Source organism: Odocoileus virginianus, chromosome 4 (genome assembly GCF_023699985.2).
Source record: "Odocoileus virginianus isolate 20LAN1187 ecotype Illinois chromosome 4, Ovbor_1.2, whole genome shotgun sequence".
NCBI classification, from domain to species: domain Eukaryota; kingdom Metazoa; phylum Chordata; class Mammalia; order Artiodactyla; family Cervidae; genus Odocoileus; species Odocoileus virginianus.
The window spans coordinates 78,251,720-78,273,451 of NC_069677.1; the positions used below are offsets into that span (position 1 = coordinate 78,251,720).

At 40.6% G+C, this 21,732-nt stretch overlaps 1 protein-coding gene across 1 annotated transcript in view; it reads right to left on the reverse strand.

The window, feature by feature from the left end:
• Positions 1–21,732, reverse strand: part of DSCAM (DS cell adhesion molecule) — an 808,668-nt gene that overhangs the window by 214,845 nt on the left and 572,091 nt on the right. Inside the window, exon 11 of the mRNA XM_070466795.1 lies at positions 8,561–8,734. Within this exon, the coding sequence (XP_070322896.1) occupies positions 8,561–8,734 (174 nt within the window). The remainder of the gene's footprint in view (positions 1–8,560; positions 8,735–21,732) is intronic.

Here is a 21,732-nt window from a genome sequence, read left to right on the forward strand (position 1 = left end):
CTTTGCAGACCCCTCCTCCCCTAACCCAGAGCAGCATGCTGGATGAATTCCAGTTTAGACTGGGTTCCTCAACCCAAATAGGACCCCTCCATCCCTCAGGGGTGTTGTGCTCAGCCTGACTTGCTGGGAGAGGAGCAGTAATGGTGGAATTGAGTCCCATGACCTGCAGTCTGCTTCCTATTCAGTTTGGATGTTCTCAGCTGTAAATGAGAATACCCTGACCGACCCATACTGGCTGAGACAGCAAAGCCATCAAATAGCTGGTCCTCTCAGACAATCATGAAACTGGAGGTGGGGAGATTGCAAATGCAGTAAATTAGGGACAAATCTCTACTTTTCTGTTTTTCTTTCTAACAGTAGAAAAAGCACACAACTTTATTCATTTTTACATGCATAGGAGTTCACAGAAAAAAAAATGAAACTCAAAGAAATGTCTAGACTCAGGGGCTTATGTATCCTTTTAACAAAAAAAGAGGGGTTGGGCTTAAAGGGTCGATGAATTATGGGGAAGTGGCTAGGAGATATACGGGGTTACTAATGGAAAACAGGGGCTATTTTTGTTGTTTTTATTCTACCTTCCTTTATGTATCAGTTTTATCCTCAAGAAAATGCCAAAGTGGTCACCACACATCAAGGTATTACCTCCAGATAGGGTCAAGAATTAAAAGATGTGTATCTCTTGCAGAGTCTACTATGAAGACTAGGAAAGTGTTTTCAGAATGATCACACATCTCTTCTACATTCCATTGACCAAAATTGGTCACATGCCCGTCCTTAAACGAATCGTGCTCAAAGGGAATAGGCTGTCCTTGGTGGGTCCAGACTAGAGTTCACATCCATTGGTTCAGACAGGTTAGGATTTACCTGCTGAGGCAGGTGACTTAGCTGCTGTGTTTGCTGTGAGTCAAACACAAGACTTAGCCAAACATTTCTGCTGGCACTCAGCACATGCAGGGATAGCATTAAAAAGTGCCACAAACCGGTGGTTTAAATAACAGAAGTCTATTCTGCTACAGTTTTGGAGCCAGGAGTCTGAAACCAAGGTGTGGGCAGGGCAGTGTTCTCTCTGAAGGATTGAGGGGAGAATCCTTCCTGCCTCTTCTGGCTTCCCTTGGCTGAGGAAGCCCAAGTCCAATGTCTGTCTTCACATGGCTGATTCCCTCCATGTCTGTGTCCAAATTTCCCCTTTTTGTATGACACCAGTCCTATTGGACTGAGGTGCACAGGACTCCAGTAATACCTCCTTTACACATTTTATCTATAAAAATCCTATTTCCAAACAAGGTTATAATTGGGGGTACTGGGGTAAGGACACCAATCTATGAATTCTAGGTGGACATGATTTAACACTTTATATTTAGAGAGGAGGGGAACTGAAATTGAGGCTGGCGACAAATCGTAGTTGCTCTAGTAGCCTTCCCATCTCACAGATCCCTTCTTAACACCAAGAACCTTCAGCCGGTGGGATTCCAGGCTCAGTGAAGATTTGAAATGCAAATGTTCAGCTGCCCTCCCTGGCAGGAGCCAGCACCCACCATCGGCAATACAGTCACTTGGGGTGTCCCGCCAGCTAACAGGTTCTTGTACTTCTCCATACTTCCTTTTCCAGGCTCTGCTCCATCCTCTACTTCTGACACAGACATCATCACAAAAGCTGCAGGTACTTCTGTCAACTGGACTTCAGACAGGAAAAGCAAGGGCTATGAGCATCCACATACGTGTATTGTGTACACGTCGGACACCGTGGAGGGGGCCTGGTGGGCCCCGCACTTAGGAAAGTATGTAAAGTGGGTGATTTTGAATCAGGACACCTCGTAGTCTGTTGGAGGCACTGATCCATTTTGGGGGGTGTAATTTAGGAATGATGATGATGACACCAGTAGTCACAGCCTCCAGCTCAACAACAGCTGCGCTCACCCTGCACCAACCACGTGTCTGGCTGAGCCCTTACATGTGATGGTTCACGCCAGCCTCACTGCAACCCCAGAGAGAGATGTGTGCACTGTCTCTGGGTTTCACAGTCCTGGAGAGAGGGTGAGTCACCTGCACAGGGCCCTGGGCTGGACCGGACGGAACCCAGGCAGTATGGGTCTGGAGTCTGACTGCTGATCGCAGGGTGTTTATATATGCCTTTGGAGAAGGAAATGGCAACCCACTCCAGTTTTCTTGCCTAGAGAATCCCATGGATGGAGAAGCCTGGTGGGCTGCTGTCCATGGGGTCGCACAGAGTCGGACACGACTAAAGTGACTTAGCATGCATGCATTGATCCATTTATGTCTCACCAACCCCAAGGCTGCACTAAAAATGTGGATGTGATCTTTCATTTGATGGAGAAATATCAAAACCTAGTTTTCAGTAATAGCTAGTTTGCCACTGGTTCATGGTTATTTATTCCTCTTCCACCTGCATGACCCTATCGTTGTGGGCTTGTAGCTTACAGTCCAATGTTCTGAGGTGTTTGCCTGAAAAGTACAACACACAGTCTTCATTTTAGGCCATCTGGGTCTTGATTTCTAGAAGAGTCATGCTGACCTTGCGTCATGAATCCCTTTGAGGATATCACAAAGGCTACCTGTTCTACCCCCAAGATAAACACATACAATTTTACATATGGTTTCAAGGGATTGCAAACCCCATGGCATCATTCACAGTCCTCCAGGGCCCAGGAATCAAGGTTCAGAGGTTTGATTTAGAAGCTCTCTGAATTAAAGTAATAGAGGGAGAGTAGCATTTGACTAAGAGACACATAAGCTATCTTGACAGTTTAAGGGATAGAAAGTTTTAAATAGTCCCTTGGATAGTAAGGAGATTAAACCAGTCAACTCTAAAGGAAATCAACCCTGAATATTCATTGGAAGGACTGATGCTGCAGCTCCAATACTTTGGCCACCTGATGCAAAGAACCGACTCAATGGAAAAGACCCTGATGCTGGGAAAGATTGAAGGCAGGAGGAGAAGGGGGTGACAGAGGATGAGATGGTTGGACAGAATCATCAACAAGAATTTGAGCATGGTCCAGAAGATGGTGAAGGACAGGAAGCCTGGGGTGCTGCAGTTCATGGGTTCACAGAGTCAGACACAACTGATGCACTGAACAACAACAGCAGAGTATTCAAATGTGAGTCTGCTACTTCTGTGAGCACCAAACAAAGAGAAAGCATGAGCCTGCATCTCTGATGCTTGGAGTACAGAGTGGGCTTTCAGAGTGACCAGGGGAACCTGGGATTGTCCTGTGGGATGGCCTCAGGCCATCAGGACCTCCCTGGGGGTCAGCCTGGGGTAGTGCTCCTTCCTCCCCCCAGAGCATCACGGGGCAGGACTGCAGGTGTTCATGGGTGAACCTGTGGGTCCTGAGGTGGTGCATGACTACAGGAAGTTGCAGGGGTTGAATGGACTATCCAAGGGTGGATATGAACAGATTCTATTTGGGGCAGTGGTGTAGAGTGATGAAATATTGTATTCCACCCCAACACCCACTCTGGCAATAACAGGACAAGACGTAGCCTGAGGTCAAATCATGTTACTATCCAGAAACAGCCAGGACCTGGAGACTGACAAGCTGGTGCATGCAGACTCATGCGTCCCTACATTCTGGGAACATGGAGATCAAATGGCATGGGACCCAGAGACCTGCTCAGAGTGGGGGCCTGCGGACCAAGACTGGACTGGACCGTAGACCTATCTATGGGTGGACTCTGGGAGCCAGAGGTGGGGGAGGGTGGATTCCACGAGCGACAGACTCTCCAGGGAAGCGTCTGCCCCTGTTTGATAAGGGATGCTGTATTGCAGAGCATGTGGGGATCAGAAGGGACCTGTGAGAGTGGTGGACCAACGAAGAGCTGCCTGGCATCGTGGGCCAGAGATGCACATGGAAAGCAGTGTTCCCGGAGGCACACAGGCTCAGATTGGCCGGGGCAGAAACCTGGGACAGTGGAGGATGCAATTCTGGCACCTGAGAAGATAGCTCTTCCACTTGAAAGATTCTACAACTTCAGGAATTGTTTTCTTAGCACAAAAGACCACATTCCCCAGATCTCAAGTGGTCCCTGATGTGGGGGTGGGAGAGGCTTCTGCAACCCCTGATGGGCCTAGGGTGAGGGGTGTAGCATGGTCACCAGAGGCCAAATTTGATTCAAAGTCAAGCCTAGCTCCCCTGTCCTTTTTGCCAAAAGTCCTGAACATTATCTGGTGTTTCGGGTCCCTACCCCTGGGATGATCTTTCACAAATGATCAATCAGCATTGAGATAATAAGGTTGAACCAGAAGCAGGAATACCAACAAAGCTGGAAGGATATGCACTGATTATTTTACTATCTCATGATGGCTTTCTATCTCATGACCTTTCATTCCAAACTTGGTTGCCTGCTATCTTCTCTTCCCATGGCCTCTTTATGTCTGACTCCAAAATGGGAAATGGCAGGGAGACAGTCATAAAATTGCTTTATTATTAGAGTGGTGGATTTTGAAATCATTAGAGTGGTGATAAGAAAACTTCCCAGACAGGAAACCCAGTCTGCGCCAGGATTTGGTTCCCAGCATCCACTGAGTCCTCCTCCACACCAGACTCTAGCAGTAGTGTTCAGGTCTTTAAAGAGTATGTAAAATTCAATGCAAGCCTCCCTGGGCATCCTGAGCTCTCATCTGAGAAGCCGCCTTAATTTCCTGACAAATCCCATCGGGTAGAAAGCCCTGTCCTGTTGCACTTAAAAATATTTGCAGACCAGTTTTTTTTTTTTTTTTAATGACTTATAGAAAAGAGAGAGTACTTAATATTTTTACTGAGGGCAGTGCAGTTTCTTTTGAAACATTAAAGAAATCGTGCCTGATGCAACCCTGGGTAGCATCAGATAAGAAGGGCCCAGAATCTCTGCTGCAGTGTCAGGTATAATCCCGCCATGGCTGCAGGGACATGCAATCCGCTTGCTTGGCAGCTGGGTACCAAGTCTGACTGTGCCAGGCCAGAGTGGAGGCTCTCCGCTCCCACTGCCTCCTGTTTTCCTGGTAAAAGAGCTATCTACACACCAACTGGCAGGTCTACCATGACCAAGTGCTGAGCCTAAACCTGTCAGTGTTCACTGACTTAATAGTGTTGCTAAGCAAGTACATAAAGAACAAGAGCAAGCCATTCCTCCATTAGCTGTTGTTTTTGTTTAAATGATACCAGTGGAGCAACAGAGTCACTGTGTATCTTCTGTCTCCATGGTTTTATATCTCTTCCTGAAATTATAATTTATGTTTTTTCAGAGTTTAAACATTATGCTTTTAGAGGGTTAAAGATACCAACGCCTGGAGCTGAAATCATGTACAAGCTTGTTGTTGTTCACGTCTGACTCTTTGCGACCTCATGGACTGCAGCATGCTAAGCTTCCGTGTCCTTTACTATCTCTTGGGGTTTGCTCAGACTCAGGTCCATCAAGTTGGTGATGCCATCCAATCATCTCATTCTCTGTCATCCCCTTGTCCTCCTGACTTCAATTTTGTACAATGCTACCCGAGGGTTATCAAGAACTGGTAGAATGAACTGTTTCATAAATGCACCTCTCTGCTAATAGTCTGTATGGTTTGAGAGACAGAAACTAAGATTGGCCAGCTCTAAGACCATCTGTCTTTGACGAACACTCGCTTTGAATGTTTCTTTCTCTAGTCCCCTCCACCTACCTGGTACAACATTCAAACACAGTTACCTCTCACTTTGAGTCTTTTGACCTCTTATATCTGCTCTCTCTCCCTCCTGTGCCTCCGTTTACCCTCAACAACTCTATCTTTCGAACTCCGCTGCATCCTTCAGGACTAAACTCTGGCACCCTGGGTGTTGTTCTGTAGTCACTGATTGCACAGGAGATGGGGACCTGTGTGTTCTAGATGTCCCACCCTCTGTCCTGACAGGGGTGCCCTCTGCTGGGCCAGCACTGTCCACACCCAGGCCTGACGGTCCCATGGAGGGAAAGTCCATTAAGAGGAAGCAGACATCTGTGTGGTCCCATATCTACTATAATATCAGCATCAAGGTATGAAGAGCGATGTGGGGAAACCTTCAATTTCTGCATTTTCGAATTCTACCCATTTTTAAAGATTTTTTCACCCTGACACTTCCCTTAATCTCCTCAAAATGATGGTGCTGTCTTCCCAGGCATATCTGTGCACCTTATTCTTTTCTTTGCACGGTGATTAGCAGGCTCTACTCCTGCCTTGATGTCTCCTTTCTCAAAACAAACTCTTTCATTCACGAAGGTGAGGTCCATGGTTGCCTGTATTTATATCCTTCACAGGGTTCTGTATCTATTACAGCCTAGATATGTATGAGTGGGATAGAAAACAATTTTTTTCTAAAATATGTTATTCTTAACCACCTTGCTCGGGAGATGAGTGGTAATATTAACGACTATGATTTTTGCAGGAAGGTGCCCTAGAGAAGGAAATGGCAACCCACTCCAGGATTCTTGCCTGGGAAATCCCATGGACAGAGGAGCCTGGTGGGCTACAGTGTAAGGGGTCGAAAAGTGTGGGACACAACTTAGCAACTGAATGACCACCACCACTAGTGAAATGCCTCAGTCAAACATTTGTTAGATTGGTGTAACTCAGTGAAACAATGTTTTTAAAATGACCAATATAGTGTGTTACAGGCTTCCCTTGTGGCTCAGCTGGTAAAGAATCCGCCTGTAATGCGGGAGACCTGGGTTCGATCCCTGGGTTGGCAAGATCCCCTGGAAAAGGGAATGGCTACCCACTGCAGTATTCTGGCCTGGAGAAATGTACTGTAATGTCCATGGGGTCACAAAGAGCTGGACACAACTAAGCGACTTTCACTTTCACTTCCATAGTGTGTCACAAAATTGTGATTATGTAAAGTTTCTATTTAAAAGGCAAGAAAGACCAATAGAATAGTGTAACCAAGTATGAAAATTCATTAATGTTATTTCAAATTCCACATAGTAACTATTTTCTTGAAAACCACGACTGGTTGAGTTTTCGTATAGAATCACTGAAGAATATCCACAATTATCTGAGAAAGCTACTAAAATATTCTTTCCTTTTCTGACAGTATGTCTGTACAAAGCTAAATTTTCTTTATTAATTCAACCAGAACAATATATTTTAACAGTCTAAATGCAGAAAGAGATATCAGAACTGAACAGTCTTCTATAAAACCATATTTTAAAAGCATTTGTAAAAATGTAAAACAATGTTCCTCTTCTCACTTATTGTTTTGGAAAATAGAATCATTTTTCATTAAAATATGCTATTTTTAGCATGCAAAATTTTTAAAAATATGTTAAAGCATTGCAAAATATATTCTTTTTGATGGGGAAAGATGGATCAGTACTGGTCAATCTTGGTTCTCAAATCTTGAGTTTCCTTAATATTTCATCAATTTATTATTTTTAAAAATTACCACTTCAACTTTGGATTTAAGTGATATGACTTTTTGTCCTCTGATTATTGCAAATCAGTTTTTCTAGAGTATGACATTTAGCAGTCAAAATTATGTATTGATATGTTCACAATGTATTAATATTTCAAAGCAACCTTATTTCAGAACTATAATCTGTCTATGATACAAAAGTATAGCAATAGATAGCTTGATATTTTCATTGTTGTATTAGAAAAAATAGATTAACTAGAATAAATTCTTAGTAAAATAGATTGTATACTAGACTTTGTGTAGCTAGTCTTCAAGTCTCTATCTCTCTCACACATAGCACTGAAATTCACTTTTAAGTCCAATGTCCTAATAAATAATATGGTAGAGATCCTTGAAAACCTATATACAGCATAGTTAAAATAAGAAAGAGGAAGTCTGATTAAAGCTTGTGGTCAGGAAGATATCTCAATCTATCCAGTAGAAAAGCATATAAATGGAGAAAGACATAAGCCATTCACTGTAAACTAGATGTACAACCATTTGCTAATGAGTAATGCTCAATAGAAGCTGGTCTACTTTATGTCCTTTCTTTGGTGGTTTAGTGACCAAAGTATAAAAACAATTTCAGTAGCAGGTACCTTTCCTATAAGATCAGTCAGAAACATGGACCCTAAGTCTAGTCCTACATGCTTTATCTTCTTGTAGGGATGTATGTTGATAATGAGGTTTCCAGTTTCTTGATTTCACAGTGATCTTAAAGAAGGAAATCTATGGACAAGCTTGCAAATGACAAAAAGCATGAAGAGACCTCTGAAAAGAACACATCTGAGACCATGCACAAGGCTTTTCCATGACAAAATCAAGAGGAGAGAAATCTGGGTGCCAAAGGCAGCAACCCACTCATCTGCTGGGCTGCTCAGAGCCTGGACCCATGGCCAGGGGAACAGAGGGAGGGAAACCCAGGGCTCCCTGCCCCAGACACATATTCTGATGCACACTCTGCCTATTCTGAAAGTCACTGGATTTCTACTATCCTCTTCAGCTGTATGCTTAGGACAGGAAAGCATCAACCCCCCAGCTGCAACAAACCACTGCTTTGTTTCGTTTTGTTTTTAAACAGTGTGCGTGGAGACCACTGAAAATGGAAGCCCCAGAGCCCTATTTAGGTAAAACGAAGAGCTCGTCTTCCTTACTTTTCACCGTGAGGTACATGGACTTGCTGACGTCCGCGCCCACATCGTTGCTGACCTTGCACAGATAGTAGCCACTGTCTTCTTCCACCACGTGCTTGATCAACAGAGACCCGTTGCTGAGGACCTGAATTCGGCCATTCAGGGCAATCGGTTGGAACTGGGGAACCCCAGCACCTGGAATAAAATAAAATAAAGAGGAATGGTGATGCCAAATACAGGGAGACAATGAACTCAAGGTCATCAGCCAAAGGAGAAGTGCCAGATGCTAAACACACATCCGAGAGGACAGGCACCTGATATGCCAAGAGTTCTTTTCTTTCTTCTGATAATGAAATTCTTGTTTAGGGAGAAACATGTTTATTTAAAATGATAGCATTTCAAAAGTTGAGATAAACAGTAAGAGACCTTACAGATAGTTTCAACATAAAAAGCCAGATTTGATGAGCCTTAACTGGTTGATAAATTATTCACAGAAATCACAGTAGAATGACTACAGAAGTAGACATCTTATGTGTAACTAACTTAATTTGTTGTGTTCCCAGGGACTTAAAATGAATGTAAACAAGAGTGCTTCAGGGGGTGGACATTTGAAGACTTCCCATGATGCACACATCTGAAACTACAAGGAGAATACCAATATTGCAGACTTCCCTTCTAAATGTGGTCTAGAAATACAATGTACTATTAACACCATTTAATGTTATTAAATAAATGTTAGATCATTGCACTAAGACAGAGTATAGTTAAAACACCTTAAAGTGCTTGCATTCAAGGAAATATAGCCCAGATGTCTATGCTAGGATCATAAACATGATCCATATAAAAGATCCATATGAAACTATTTTGAAAAATAAGCTTAGAAAGGATAAAACAGAAGATAAGGGAGATTTCTGGGAAAACAGTAGTTGGATGAATCAGACGATACTGCTATGTTGCTTTCCCCCCTTCTGGGACTTAGGAGGGTGTGGTCTAGGTCCTGAAAGGCTGAAAAGGTTTCTCTGTATTCTGATCTGAATCTGAAGATTTGGGGAGAATACCCACAGGTGAAGACAACTCCATCTTTCTGGAGAAAGCCCGAAGCATGGGCCAAATATGTGCTCTAGAGAAGAGTTGCTGGCTTCTGCATCCCCAGAACCTACGTGGGACATGAACAGGTGGGAGGTCACCCACTCATATGGGAAACTTCAGACTTTGCGTTTGGGGGAAGAAATGAGAGGGGATACACTTCTTTCTGTAGTTTCCTCCGTAACCCATCATTTACTTATTGGTGTCCTTCAGGTCACAGTGGCAGAGACTTCTGCTGTGCCTTCACTTCCCTGTCTCAGCTCCACCAAAGAGACAAAGGAAGTTAGCTATGTATCCAAGGGGACCCTCCACAATGAATTTGAAAGGCAAGCAGCATCGCTAAAGCAGGTGGGTTCTATCAAAAGAGAACTGCTAGAGAAGATATATGAATGAATTCAAATTTAAAAAATAGAATTCCATTTCTGAAAAGGATGGAGAAAGACACGAAAGAATATCACTTCCATTCTAACCACCAAAAGGAGACTGTTAATCTACAAAATCATACTTTTCTTGAAATGAATCACAGAGCAGAAGTCACAGGCAACTGCATAAAGTTAGTCACAAAGAATTTAAAATACCCAATGAGGAGCTATGGCATATGTAAACAATCTCATGTTTGGTAGAGAGTGAGAGGACAAGATCCTGGACATACAAGCGGGAAGAAGTAAAGAACTGGAAATAAGTATAGCTCAATTCAGTTTCTACTCTTTTATGCATCAGAGTATCATAAGATAATAAAATGTTGTAAGATACAAAAAAAAAAAAAAATAAGCAAGCAAAAAGGACCAGAGAGGAAATTATCAACAGTCTTGAAAGCTTAGTATGAAACTATCAAATAAGAACTTTCTGACAACTATGACTAATAACCATAGACAGGTAAGGGATTCAGAAAGAACATTAAAACCATACAAAAGAGAAAGATGGAAAAATAAAGTGTTAGAACAACATTTCTACAATATTAGATAAGGAATTCCTTAATCTAATTAGCAGATTGAATATGGTAGAGAAAATAATCAGTGAACCTGAAGCTAGGCCAACAAATTATCCAAATTAAAACAAAAAGTGCAAAAGAGTGAAAAAGGCAGAATACTTGTCCTAGAGCTCTAGAACAATATCAAATATTCTAACATTGGGTAGTGAAAGTCTCAAAAAAAGAAGATAGGGTTAGAAGAAATAATATTTGAAATATAGACGACTTTAACATGACTATCAATCATTTTGACTGAACTGACATTTATAGAACTCTACATCCTAGAACAGCAGATTCCATGCTGGTTTTGAGTGCACACAGAACAGTTACCCAGAGAGATAGTATTTTGGGCCATAATAAAAAGTTAAATAGATGTTATAAGATAAATTAATACAGATTATGTTCTAGTTCCAGAAAAAACATCTATTTCTGCTTTATTGACTATGCTAAACCCTTTGACTATGTGGATCACAATAAACTGTGGAAAATTCTGAAAGAGATGGGAATACCAGACCACCTGACCTGCCTCATGAGAAACCTGTATGCAGGTCAGGAAGCAACAGTTAGAACTGGACATAGAACAACAGACTGGTTCCAAATAGGAAAAGGAGTATGTCAAGGCTGTATATTGTCACCCTGCTTATTTAACTTATATGCAGAGTACATCATGAGAAACGCTAGGCTAGATGAAGCACAAGCTGAAATCAAGATTGCTGGGAGAAATACCAATAACCTCAGATATGCAGATGACACCACCCTTATGGCAGAATGTGAAGAGGAACTAAAGAACCTCTTGATGAAAGTGAAAGAGGAGAGTTAAAAAGTTGGCTTAAAGCTCAACATTCAGAAAACTAAGATCATGGCTTTCTGTGCCATCACTTCATGGCAAATAGATGGGGAAACAGTGGAAACAGTGGCTGACTATATTTTTGGGCTCCAAAATCACGGCGGATGGTGATTGCAACCATGAAATTAAAAGACGCTTACTCCTTGGAAGGAAAGTTATGACCAACCTAGACAGCATATTGAAAAGCAGAGACATTACTTTGTCAACAAAGGTCCACCTCGTAAAGGCTATGGTTTTTCCAGTGGTCATGTATGGATGTGAGAGTTGGACTATAAAGAAAGCTGAGTGCAGAAAAATTGACGCTTTTGAATTGTGGTGTTGGAGAAGACTCTTGAGAGTCCCTTGGACTGCAAGGAGATCCAACCAGTCCATCCTAAAGGAGATCAGTCCTGGGTATTCATTTGTAGGACTGATGTTGAAGCTGAAACTCCAATACTTTGGCCACCTGATGTGAAGAACTGACTCACTGGAAAAGAGCCTGATGCTGGGAAAGATTGAGGGCATGAGGAGAAGGGGGCGACAGAGGATGAGATGGTTGGATGGCATCACTGACTCAATGGACATGGGTTTGGGTGGACTCTGGGAGTTGGTGATGGACAGGGAGGCCTGGTGTGCTGCAGTTCATGGGGTTTCAGAGAGTCAGACATGACTGAGGGACTGAACTGATCTGAACTGATGTTCTAGTTCCACAGAAAAACTAACATTGAGATCAATAACAGAAATGTATCTGGGAAAAACCTCCAATATTTGAAAATTAAACAGTGCAATTCTAAATAACTCATGAGTCAAAGAAGAAATCACCAAAATAATTAGAAGATATATACATATCTTCTAAATATACATATATTTCTAAGTTGAATAAGAATGTAAAAACAATGCATCAAAATGCATGGAATGCAGTTAAAAGCAACACTTAGATGGAAGTTTGTATCATTAATGTTTGTATTGGAAAAGGAAAAAGATCACACATCAGTGATCCCCCTTCAGAAGCTATTACAAAACAGCAAATAAAATCCAAAGTTAGGAGAAGTAAGGAAATTAATAGAGAGGAAAACTGAAATCGATGAAATAAGAAAACAGAGAAAAACTAAAGAAAAAAATCAATAAAACAAAAATATAGTTCTTAAAAAATATGATAAACTTCTATGAGGACTGGTCAAGAAGAAGAGAGAGATATAAGCTACAAATGACTATCATGAAAGAGGCTATCACTGCAGCTCTTACTTGAATTAAGAGGATAATAGAAAAATATTAGGAATAATTTTGTGCCAATAAATTTGAAAAGTTATATTAAATAATAAATTTCTTGGATGAAATAAACTCTCAAAGAACATTCTGGAAAATATAGATACATTTAATTTATTGTATCTATAAATACATTTAATTTATTGTTAAAAATCTCCCACAAGAATACTCAAAGCCCAGACAGCTTCATTAGTGAGGCTAGCTAACACTTAAAGAAAAAAATACCAATTTTATGCAGTCTTTCAGAAAATACAAGAGGAAGATGTACTTTATCACTGATTTTATGAGGCCAACATCATCTCGATACCAAAATCAAACAAATAGCTTAGAACTACTGATCAAAATCCATAATGAACCCACACATAAAAATCCTTAACCAAATGTTAGCAAGTTAGGTTTATCAACATATAAAAAAAAATATGTCATGACCAAGTGAAACTTAATCTAGGAATGCAAAGTTGGCTTAAATTCAAAGATTAGTCAATAAATTCTTCATATCAACAGACCAACAAAGAAGCACAATATGATTACTTGAATGAATATAAAGAAAGAATAAAAAAAAACATTTTATAGAATTCAACAGTCTGATAAGACCCTGATAAAAATCTCATAGTAAACTAGTTGTAAAATGGAATAACTTGAGAAAGATTTCAAAAAACTCACAGCATCATTTTTTTACTCAACTGTAAAAACTGAATTATTTTCCTTCAAAGATCAAGAAACAGACAAGGAGTTCTGGTCTTTACCTTTTTATTCAAGATTATTCTGAAGATTCTAGCAAGAGCAATAGAAAAAGTAAAAGAAATAAAGTACACATATATTAGGAAAGAAGAATAGAACTGCCTTCCTTCTTGGATGACAGAATTATTTATAGATGATCAAAAGTGCCTTTTGATGTTATATGTAACAGGCAATTAGAAACTGAAATTTTTAAAAAGAAGTAATGTTGCATTAAAGCATGAAATATTTAGAGATATATTTTAACAAGATAAGTGCAAGACTGGCCTGCTGAAAACTGCAAAAGTTGTTGCTAACAATTACAGAAGACCTATATAAATGGAGACGGAGCATTATACCGTGTTCATGGATAGAAATTCTCAATATTTTCAGTGACTGGAAATCTTTTTCTACAACAGGCCAAAGAACAAATATTTTATGGTTTGCAAGCTGTCACAAATATTTTATGTTTGCAAGTCTGTGACATTACTTATTTCTGTCACTGAAGCATGAAAGCAGTGATAGAAAATACATGCGTGTGTGGGTACTAAGTTGATCAGTCGTGTCCGACTCTTGTGACCCCATAGACTGTAGCCTGCTTGGCTCCTCTGTCCATGGGATTCTCCAGGCAAGAATACTGGAGTGAGTTGCCATTTCCTTCTCCAGGGGATCTGCCTGACCCAGGAATCGAACCCAGGTCTTCTGCACTGGAGGCATACTCTTTACTCATTGAACTACGGAGGAAGCTAAATATATAAATTAGCACAGTCATGTTTCAATAACATTTATTTACAAAAGCAGGTTTTGAGCAGGATTTGACTTGTGGTTCAGTTTGCTGACATCTGATTTAAAGGTATCACTGATTAAAAAAAAAAAAGGATATGGATATAAGTGAAAGTGAAAGTAACTCAGTCATGTCTGACTCTTTGGAATTCTCCAGGCCAGAATAGAGTGGGTAGCCTCTCCCTTCTCCAGGGGATCTTCCCAACCTAGGGATTGAACCCAGGTATCCTGCATTGCAGGTGGATTCTTTACCAACTGAGCTACAAGAACACTAGAGTGGGTAGCCTATCCCTTCTCCAGCGGATCTTCCCAACCCAGGAATCAAACCAGGGTCTCCTGCTTTGCAGGCAGAGTCTTTACCAACTGAGCTATTAGGGAAGTCCATATGGAAGGATGTAAAGTTAGAGGAGTGGTATATACTAACAATACTCACAAATCTGCTTTAGTTCTTTATCTCATATATAATGTATGAAAGAGATTTCTGTGGTAGCTTAGACAGCCTTTCATAACATCATTCTAATAGATAAATGGTTTTAATTCATCTTATTCATAAAGAATTCAAAAATCAGGGATGAAAAAACCATTATAGTAGTTTTTCGTGTTGAGTTTGCAACAAGTTTGTTTGGAAAGATGTCATGCAATAGTCATGGAAAAATGCAAACAAATGTTTTGGCCAACCTAATACTTTCAGTGTTACTTTCTTCAGAATCAGCTACTGTTTTATAAAGTAAGATGAAATGAACAAAATTATTCTTATTCCTACACCTTTTCCTCCTTGGGAATAGACCAAAAAATGATCAAAATGCACAACATGAAAAATTGCAACAGAAACACATACAATACTAATTATTAAAAACTTAATTCATATGAATATTCACAGAATATTTAAACAGATGTTTGATGATTAATGAAAATATCTGCCATAAAGGTGGTATAATCTGCATATCTGAAGTTATTGATATTTCTCCCAGCAATCTTGATTCCAGTTTGTGCTTCATCCAGACTGGCATTTTGCATGGTGTACTCTGCATATAAGTTAAATAAGTACGGTGACAATATACAGCCTTGACTCCTTTCCTAATTTGGAACCAGTCCTTTGTTCCATGTCTGGTTCTAACTGTTGCTTCTTGACGTGCATACAGGTTTTGCAGGAGACAGGTAAGGTGGTCTGGTATTCCAATCTGTTTAAGGATTTTCCAGTTTGTTGTGAGCCACACAATTAGAGGCTTTAGCATAGTCAATGAAGCAAAAGTAGATATTTTTCTGGAATTCTCTTCCTTTCTCTATGATCCAATGGATGTTGGCAATTTGATCTCTGGTTCCTCTCCCTTTTCTAAATCCAGCTTGAACATCTGGAAGTTCTTGGTTCATGTACTGTTGAAGCCTGGCTTGAAGGATTTTGAGCATTGCTTTGCTAGCATGTGAAATGACTGCAACTGTGCAGTAGTTTGAAGATTCTTTGGCATAGCCTTTCTTTGGGACTGGAATGAAAACTGGCCTTTTCTCCTTTAAGCACGTATAAAATTGCGCTTTGTCTTTACCAAACAGTGTTTATTGTCCAATTACTAAGCATCCACAATGTGGCGGATCCAGGACAACTTGCTATGGTTACAAAAGATGGTGTCTTCTTTTGTCAGTTTCTCTCTCTCAGGTCAGAACCCTCACTCTGGGGAAGAAACGTGAGCTGTTATATTGTAAGCCTACCTACTGAGAGATTGCCTCCAGGGTTTTCTTCAAACAAAGTTCTGTGAGAAGCTGGATCCTGCCCTCAACCACACAAGTGGGCTTTAACTTTGAGATGACTATATCCCTGGCCGGAAACTGTCTGCAGTGCTGAGAGACCTTAATCTAGAGGGCTCCACTAAGCCATACTCAGATTCCTGCCCCAAAGAAACCGGAAGATCGTAAGTATGCATTATTATTGTTAAGTCACTAAGCGTAGGGGTGATCTGTTACACAGCAACCAATCCCCAGTACACTGTGAGAAACTAGGTAATCAGGAAAACATTCAGTTCCTCAGTTTCCTTACCTGTAAAAAGGATTAATCATAGTTCCTCCTTCATAAGGTGGTAGAGACATTTAAATTCTTAAACTGTGGTAGGGCATAGACTATGTACACACTATTGCTGTTTGTTTTTTCTAATTTCTGTTCTAATTATTTAATCATTTAATGCTAGTTGACTTTACATCTTTCCTATTCCACAAGACTAAGGGCCATGTTTCAGCAAACCTCTCTGCTTATCAATCAGTTCATCAAAAGAAAGACATAGTGGAAAGGGGGCTCTTTGGTAAATCCTTGGAGTGGAATTCTGTATCTTTAAGTGTTAAAATGTATTGTTAAGTTGCTTAGTAAAAGATGGAGCTATTTTATTTCCACTGGCTGGGCTTCATTTTTTCCTCAGACATGTGCGCTATTACTCTTTTTGATCTTCATCAATATGGTTTATATCTCATTATTTTAATTTACCTGATTTTACTGATTTTTGTATTATTTTTTGCTTTTGCTTATAGACACTCAGTCACTAAGTCACGTCTGACCCTTTGAGGCCCCATGAACTGCAGCACGCCAGACTCCCATGTCTTCCAGTGTCTACCAGAGTTTACTCAAATTCATGTCCATTAAGTCAGTGATACTGTCTAACCATCTCAGCCTCTGCCACCCCCTTCTCCTTTTATCTTCAATCTTTCCCAGCATCAGGGTCTTTTCCAAGGTGTCAGTTCTTCGCATCAGGTGACCTGATTGGAATTTCAGCTTCAACATCAGTCCTTGTAATGAATATTCAGGACTGATTTCCTTTAGGATGGACTGGTTTGATTTCCTGGCTGTCCAAGGGACTCTCAAGAGTCTTCTCAGAACTACAGTTTGAAAGCATCAATTCTTTGGTGCTCAGCCTTCTTTATGGTCCAACTCTCACATCCATACTTGACTACTGAAAAAACCATAGCTTCGCCTATACAGATCTTTGTTGCAAAGTGACATACCTGCTTTTTATTATGCTGTCTAGGTTTGCCATAGCCTTCATTCCAAGAAGAAAGCATCTTTTAATTTCACGCCTTCTGACCTGGGGAACTCATCTTCTGGTGTCATATCTTTTTGCTTTTTCACATTATTCAGGGTTCTTGTAGCAAGCACGCTGGAGTGGTTTGCCCTTCCCTCCACCAGTATATCACATTTTGTCAGAACTCTTCACTCTGACCCATCTGTCTTGGGTGGCCCTGCATGGCATAGCTTCATTGACTTACACAAGCCCTTTTGCCACAACAAGGCTATGATCTATGAAGGAATGCTTATAGATGAGTGAGCATCTTTTAATGAATTCATCAATAATTTGTACTTGCTTTTTGTTGAACACTATGTCTATATTCTTTGCTATATTCATGTATCTACTGGATACTCAGTAACCTCAGATATGCAGATGACACCACCCTTATGGCAGAAAGTGAAAAAGAACTAAAGAGCCTCTTGATGAAAGTGAAAGACAGAGTGAAAATGCTGGCTTAAAACTCAACATTCAAAAAATGAAGATCCCATCACTTCTGGCAAATAGATGGGGAAACAATGGAAACAGTGAGAGACTACTTTTTGGGGCTCCAAAATCACTGCAGATGGTGACTGCAGCCATAAAATTAAAAGATGCTTGCTCCTTGGAAGAAAAGCTATGACCAACCTAGACAGCATATTAAAAAACAGAGACATTACTTTGCCAACAAAAATCTATCTAGTCAAGGCTATGGTTTTTCCAGTAGTCATGTATGGATGTGAGAGTTGGAGTATAAGGAAAGCTGAATACTGAAGAATTGATGCTTTTGAACTGTGGTGTTGAAGAAGACTCTTGAGAGTCCCTTGGATGGCAAGGAGGTCAAACCAGTCCATCCTAAAGGAAATCAGTACTGAATATTCATTGGAAGGACTGATGCTGAAACTGAAACTCCAATACTTTGGCCACCTGATGTGAAGAACTGACTCATTAGAAAAGACCCTGATGGCAGGAAAGATTGAAGGTAGGAGGAGAAGGGGACAACAGAGGATGAGATGGTTGGATGGCATCAGCAAGTCGATGGGCATGAATTTGAGAAAGCTCTGGGAGTTGGTGCTGTGCAGGGAAGCCCGGCGTGCTCCAGTCCATGGGGTCACAAAGAGTTCAGTTGACTGAACTGAACTGAACTACTGGATTTTGTCTTTTTCTCCTTTTGCCAAAGCACTTTGAGTCCTAAAAATGATTCTATACTCCTATTTTTAGAAACCTTTATTTTTCTTCATGTTTCCATCAGGATTGCATTTTGGATATTATCAGCTACTTTTTCATCATCTATTGAGATGATCATACTTTTTTATTATAAAAGTTTATTATATCTTTTAAGGTCTGGTTTCATAAATTATAAAACTCCTTCTTATGGATAATATGTTCTTTATGGTAAGGATAAATATTATTGAAACTTAATAAGAGGAAGAGACTTTGATTTTTATTTATGTGCTTAATTTTGATAAACTGTTTGAAAAAATCTATAAAGGCTATTGATGCCTTTCTCAAAGCTGTAAATTAGAAGCCAGATCTAGACTAATACACACAACCTGAAAATTCAGCCAAATGTAGGATTTTTTAAAATATATCCATAAGGCAGCAAACCAGGAAATCGGAAAATGCTATGGAATTTACAAATTATATAAAAATGTGTTACAAAGCCCTGAAAGATCAAAATGCTGATAGAATGTGAGGCATTTATAGAATTGTTCATGTCAAAAACACAAATACTTTCTTTTCCTTGAAGAATTTTCACCAGAGAAACACAATATTTGGCACATTTATAGTAAAGATTACAATACAATTCAGCTTCATTGCTAAGCTTTCTCAGTTGAGTAGCTGAAAAAGGTTATCTATTAATTCCTGTGTGGACTGAGAGCAGTCTCTTTATTTCTAAAAGATCCTAGTGGAGGCAGAGACAACATGTAAATGCAGTTGAATACCATTAAATCTTTTTTTTTTTTCATCAGAAAATGAACCAGATTTAATGGGATATAGCATTTATAAATGTGATCATGCTGAACAGAGTCATTCATCCCCCATATGGACAACAGTTCCAACGGTGAGCACAGGTTCAATCAGAGGAAAGTGGACTTGGACATGACTTGACAGAATTATAGGTCATTGACTTTAGACACATCATTATCATAAAGAACAAAATTTAACACAGTGCACACTCTATTTCAAAAATTTGCAATCTTGTTAGCATAACATAAGTACTTTGGGTAATTAGCTAGAAGATACACTTACAGCAACCAGAAATCATTAATTAAAAATCTGTCCGTTTTCTGTGGCTAGCTGAGGTCAAGTGGGGACCATTTTAATGCTCCATTACATGAAAAGAAAGTGTTCACACATTATGTAAGGCACACGCTGAATGACTGGTTATGTTCCTACCGCATGACCCTTCTTATTTATTGAAAAGCTATGCCTAGCAGGACTTTCAAGAACCGAGGAGATGAAAACTGAGGAAAAAGAGAAACCGAGCGTTGCCGAGTAAGCCTGCTTTGAAGGCAGCAGTAAATACCATCTTAGTTTCATCTCTGCTTCCCTTTGAGGTCTTTGCTGGTCTATAGGGAGAGAATCTGACCAACAGTCAGAACTGAGTTCTGATGGTATCTCTGAAACATTAGGAACTGGGCCCTTGAGCAAGTATTAGCTTATTCTGTCTGCATCCTTAATGTCATCATATATGAAGTGGGAAGAAGAACCCATTTCTAAGCCATATAGATTGTTCACACAAAAGGGAACAAGACTGCATGAATGCAAGTGGGCGTCAGTGCCCATATGCTGGGACCAGAAGATGCTGGTCAATGAGAACACTCAGAGAGTTTCCTGGAGGGTGAAAGATGGTTTTTGCGTACGAGAAAATAGGAAGGATATGGCTTTCTGCTCCCTGGGCTGTGCCTAGATGATAAGGCTCTATTTTATCTCTCTCCTGCATCAAAGAATCAAAGCACAGTCCCTTTCGACCTTGTGGAGAAAGCGGTGTTCTCCTGAGGAAGAAACCTGTTTTTCTTTCTCAGGGAAAGGGCTTTCCTGCTCTGAGAAGAGCTGGTGGGTTGAAGGGAGTGAGTAGAAACAAAGATGGGGTGAGGATGGAATACAGAGAGAGAGTAAGTGCCCAGAGCAGCTGAACCTGCTTTAGGTGTGGTTGTGAGAAGGGAACCCTTGACCAGTGACAGAGGGCTGGGTTCTAGGAGTCTTGTTCTAGAGAAGAACTCCAAAGTGGACAGAGGCACAGTCCTGAGACACGGGTCCAACTTCAGGCTGGGGGGCTATTCCCAAACCCAAAGAAAGAAGCTTCCATCATGGTACACAATGCGCATGTCACATTTTGTCTATATGTTTGCATCAGAGAGTGTCTGTCTATCTCAGCGCTACTGCTGCACTTCTAAACTCTTCTCTAAATTCCAGGGATGGGAAGCCTGAGAAGCACATTTTCTTGGCTGATTTGTCATGATTCTAGTTTATATTTCACCAGCGAGAGGCACCTGAATATGACTCGGAAAGTGGAAGGAAGGAGGAATCACAATTCTCCTCTAGAAGAAGCCAGTCCCTGCATGTGGAGACACCAGACATCCAAGCCCAGAACAAATTACCACTTCATTCTAGGGTAGCAGAGACCTGCAAATGATTCCCACATTTGTTAAGTTCCTGAAAGGCAGCTGACTCCCTCCCTTCCTTCTAAAATATGCATGCATCTAATGTCCTGTATTAAATCCCTTCCTGATACAACATCACACCCTCACTAGGACAGCATCAAGGTTGTGCTTCTGTTGTTAAGTTACTAAATCTTGTCTGACTCTTTGTGACACCATGGACTGCAGCATGCCAGGCTCTTCTGTCCTCCACTCTCTCCCAGAGTTCACTCAAATTCATGTCTATTGAGTCAGTGATGCTGTCTCACCATCTCATCCTCTGTCACCACCTTCTCCTTCTGCCTTCAATCTTTCCCAGCATCAGGGTCTTTTCCAATGAGTTGGCTCTTCATATCAAGTGGCCAAAGTACTGGAGTTTCAGCTTCAGTATCAATCCTTCTAATGAATTTTCAGGGTTGATTTCCTTTAAGATTGACTAGTTTGATCTCTGTGCTGTCCTAGGGACTCTCAAGAATCTTCTCCAGCATCATAATTCAAAAGTGTCAAGATCACTTCTTTTGTAAACCTTAATCTTTTTATGTCTATCCGAAAGAATCCTATCCTATGAAAACAACTGAACTTAGGTGGCCTAGACTAGTACCTGCCCAGGGGTTGTTAGAACTTGGTGGTCCACTAGTTTATCATCTGATTTCACAACTTTTACCCTGTACTTAAACTGCAAGGGTCTTTTTCTTTTTCCATCAAGAGGGAACACAGTTCTCTCACTCAATTACCAGAAAATGGAACCATGAACTGACATGACTCCGTACTTGCTGAAGGGATATGTGATACTGGAGGAAGTTTGAGTGGCTGAATTTTGCTGATGCCATCACATTGGGGCGGTGGGCTGTAAGGCACCCCTGCAGCTATATTGACTGTAT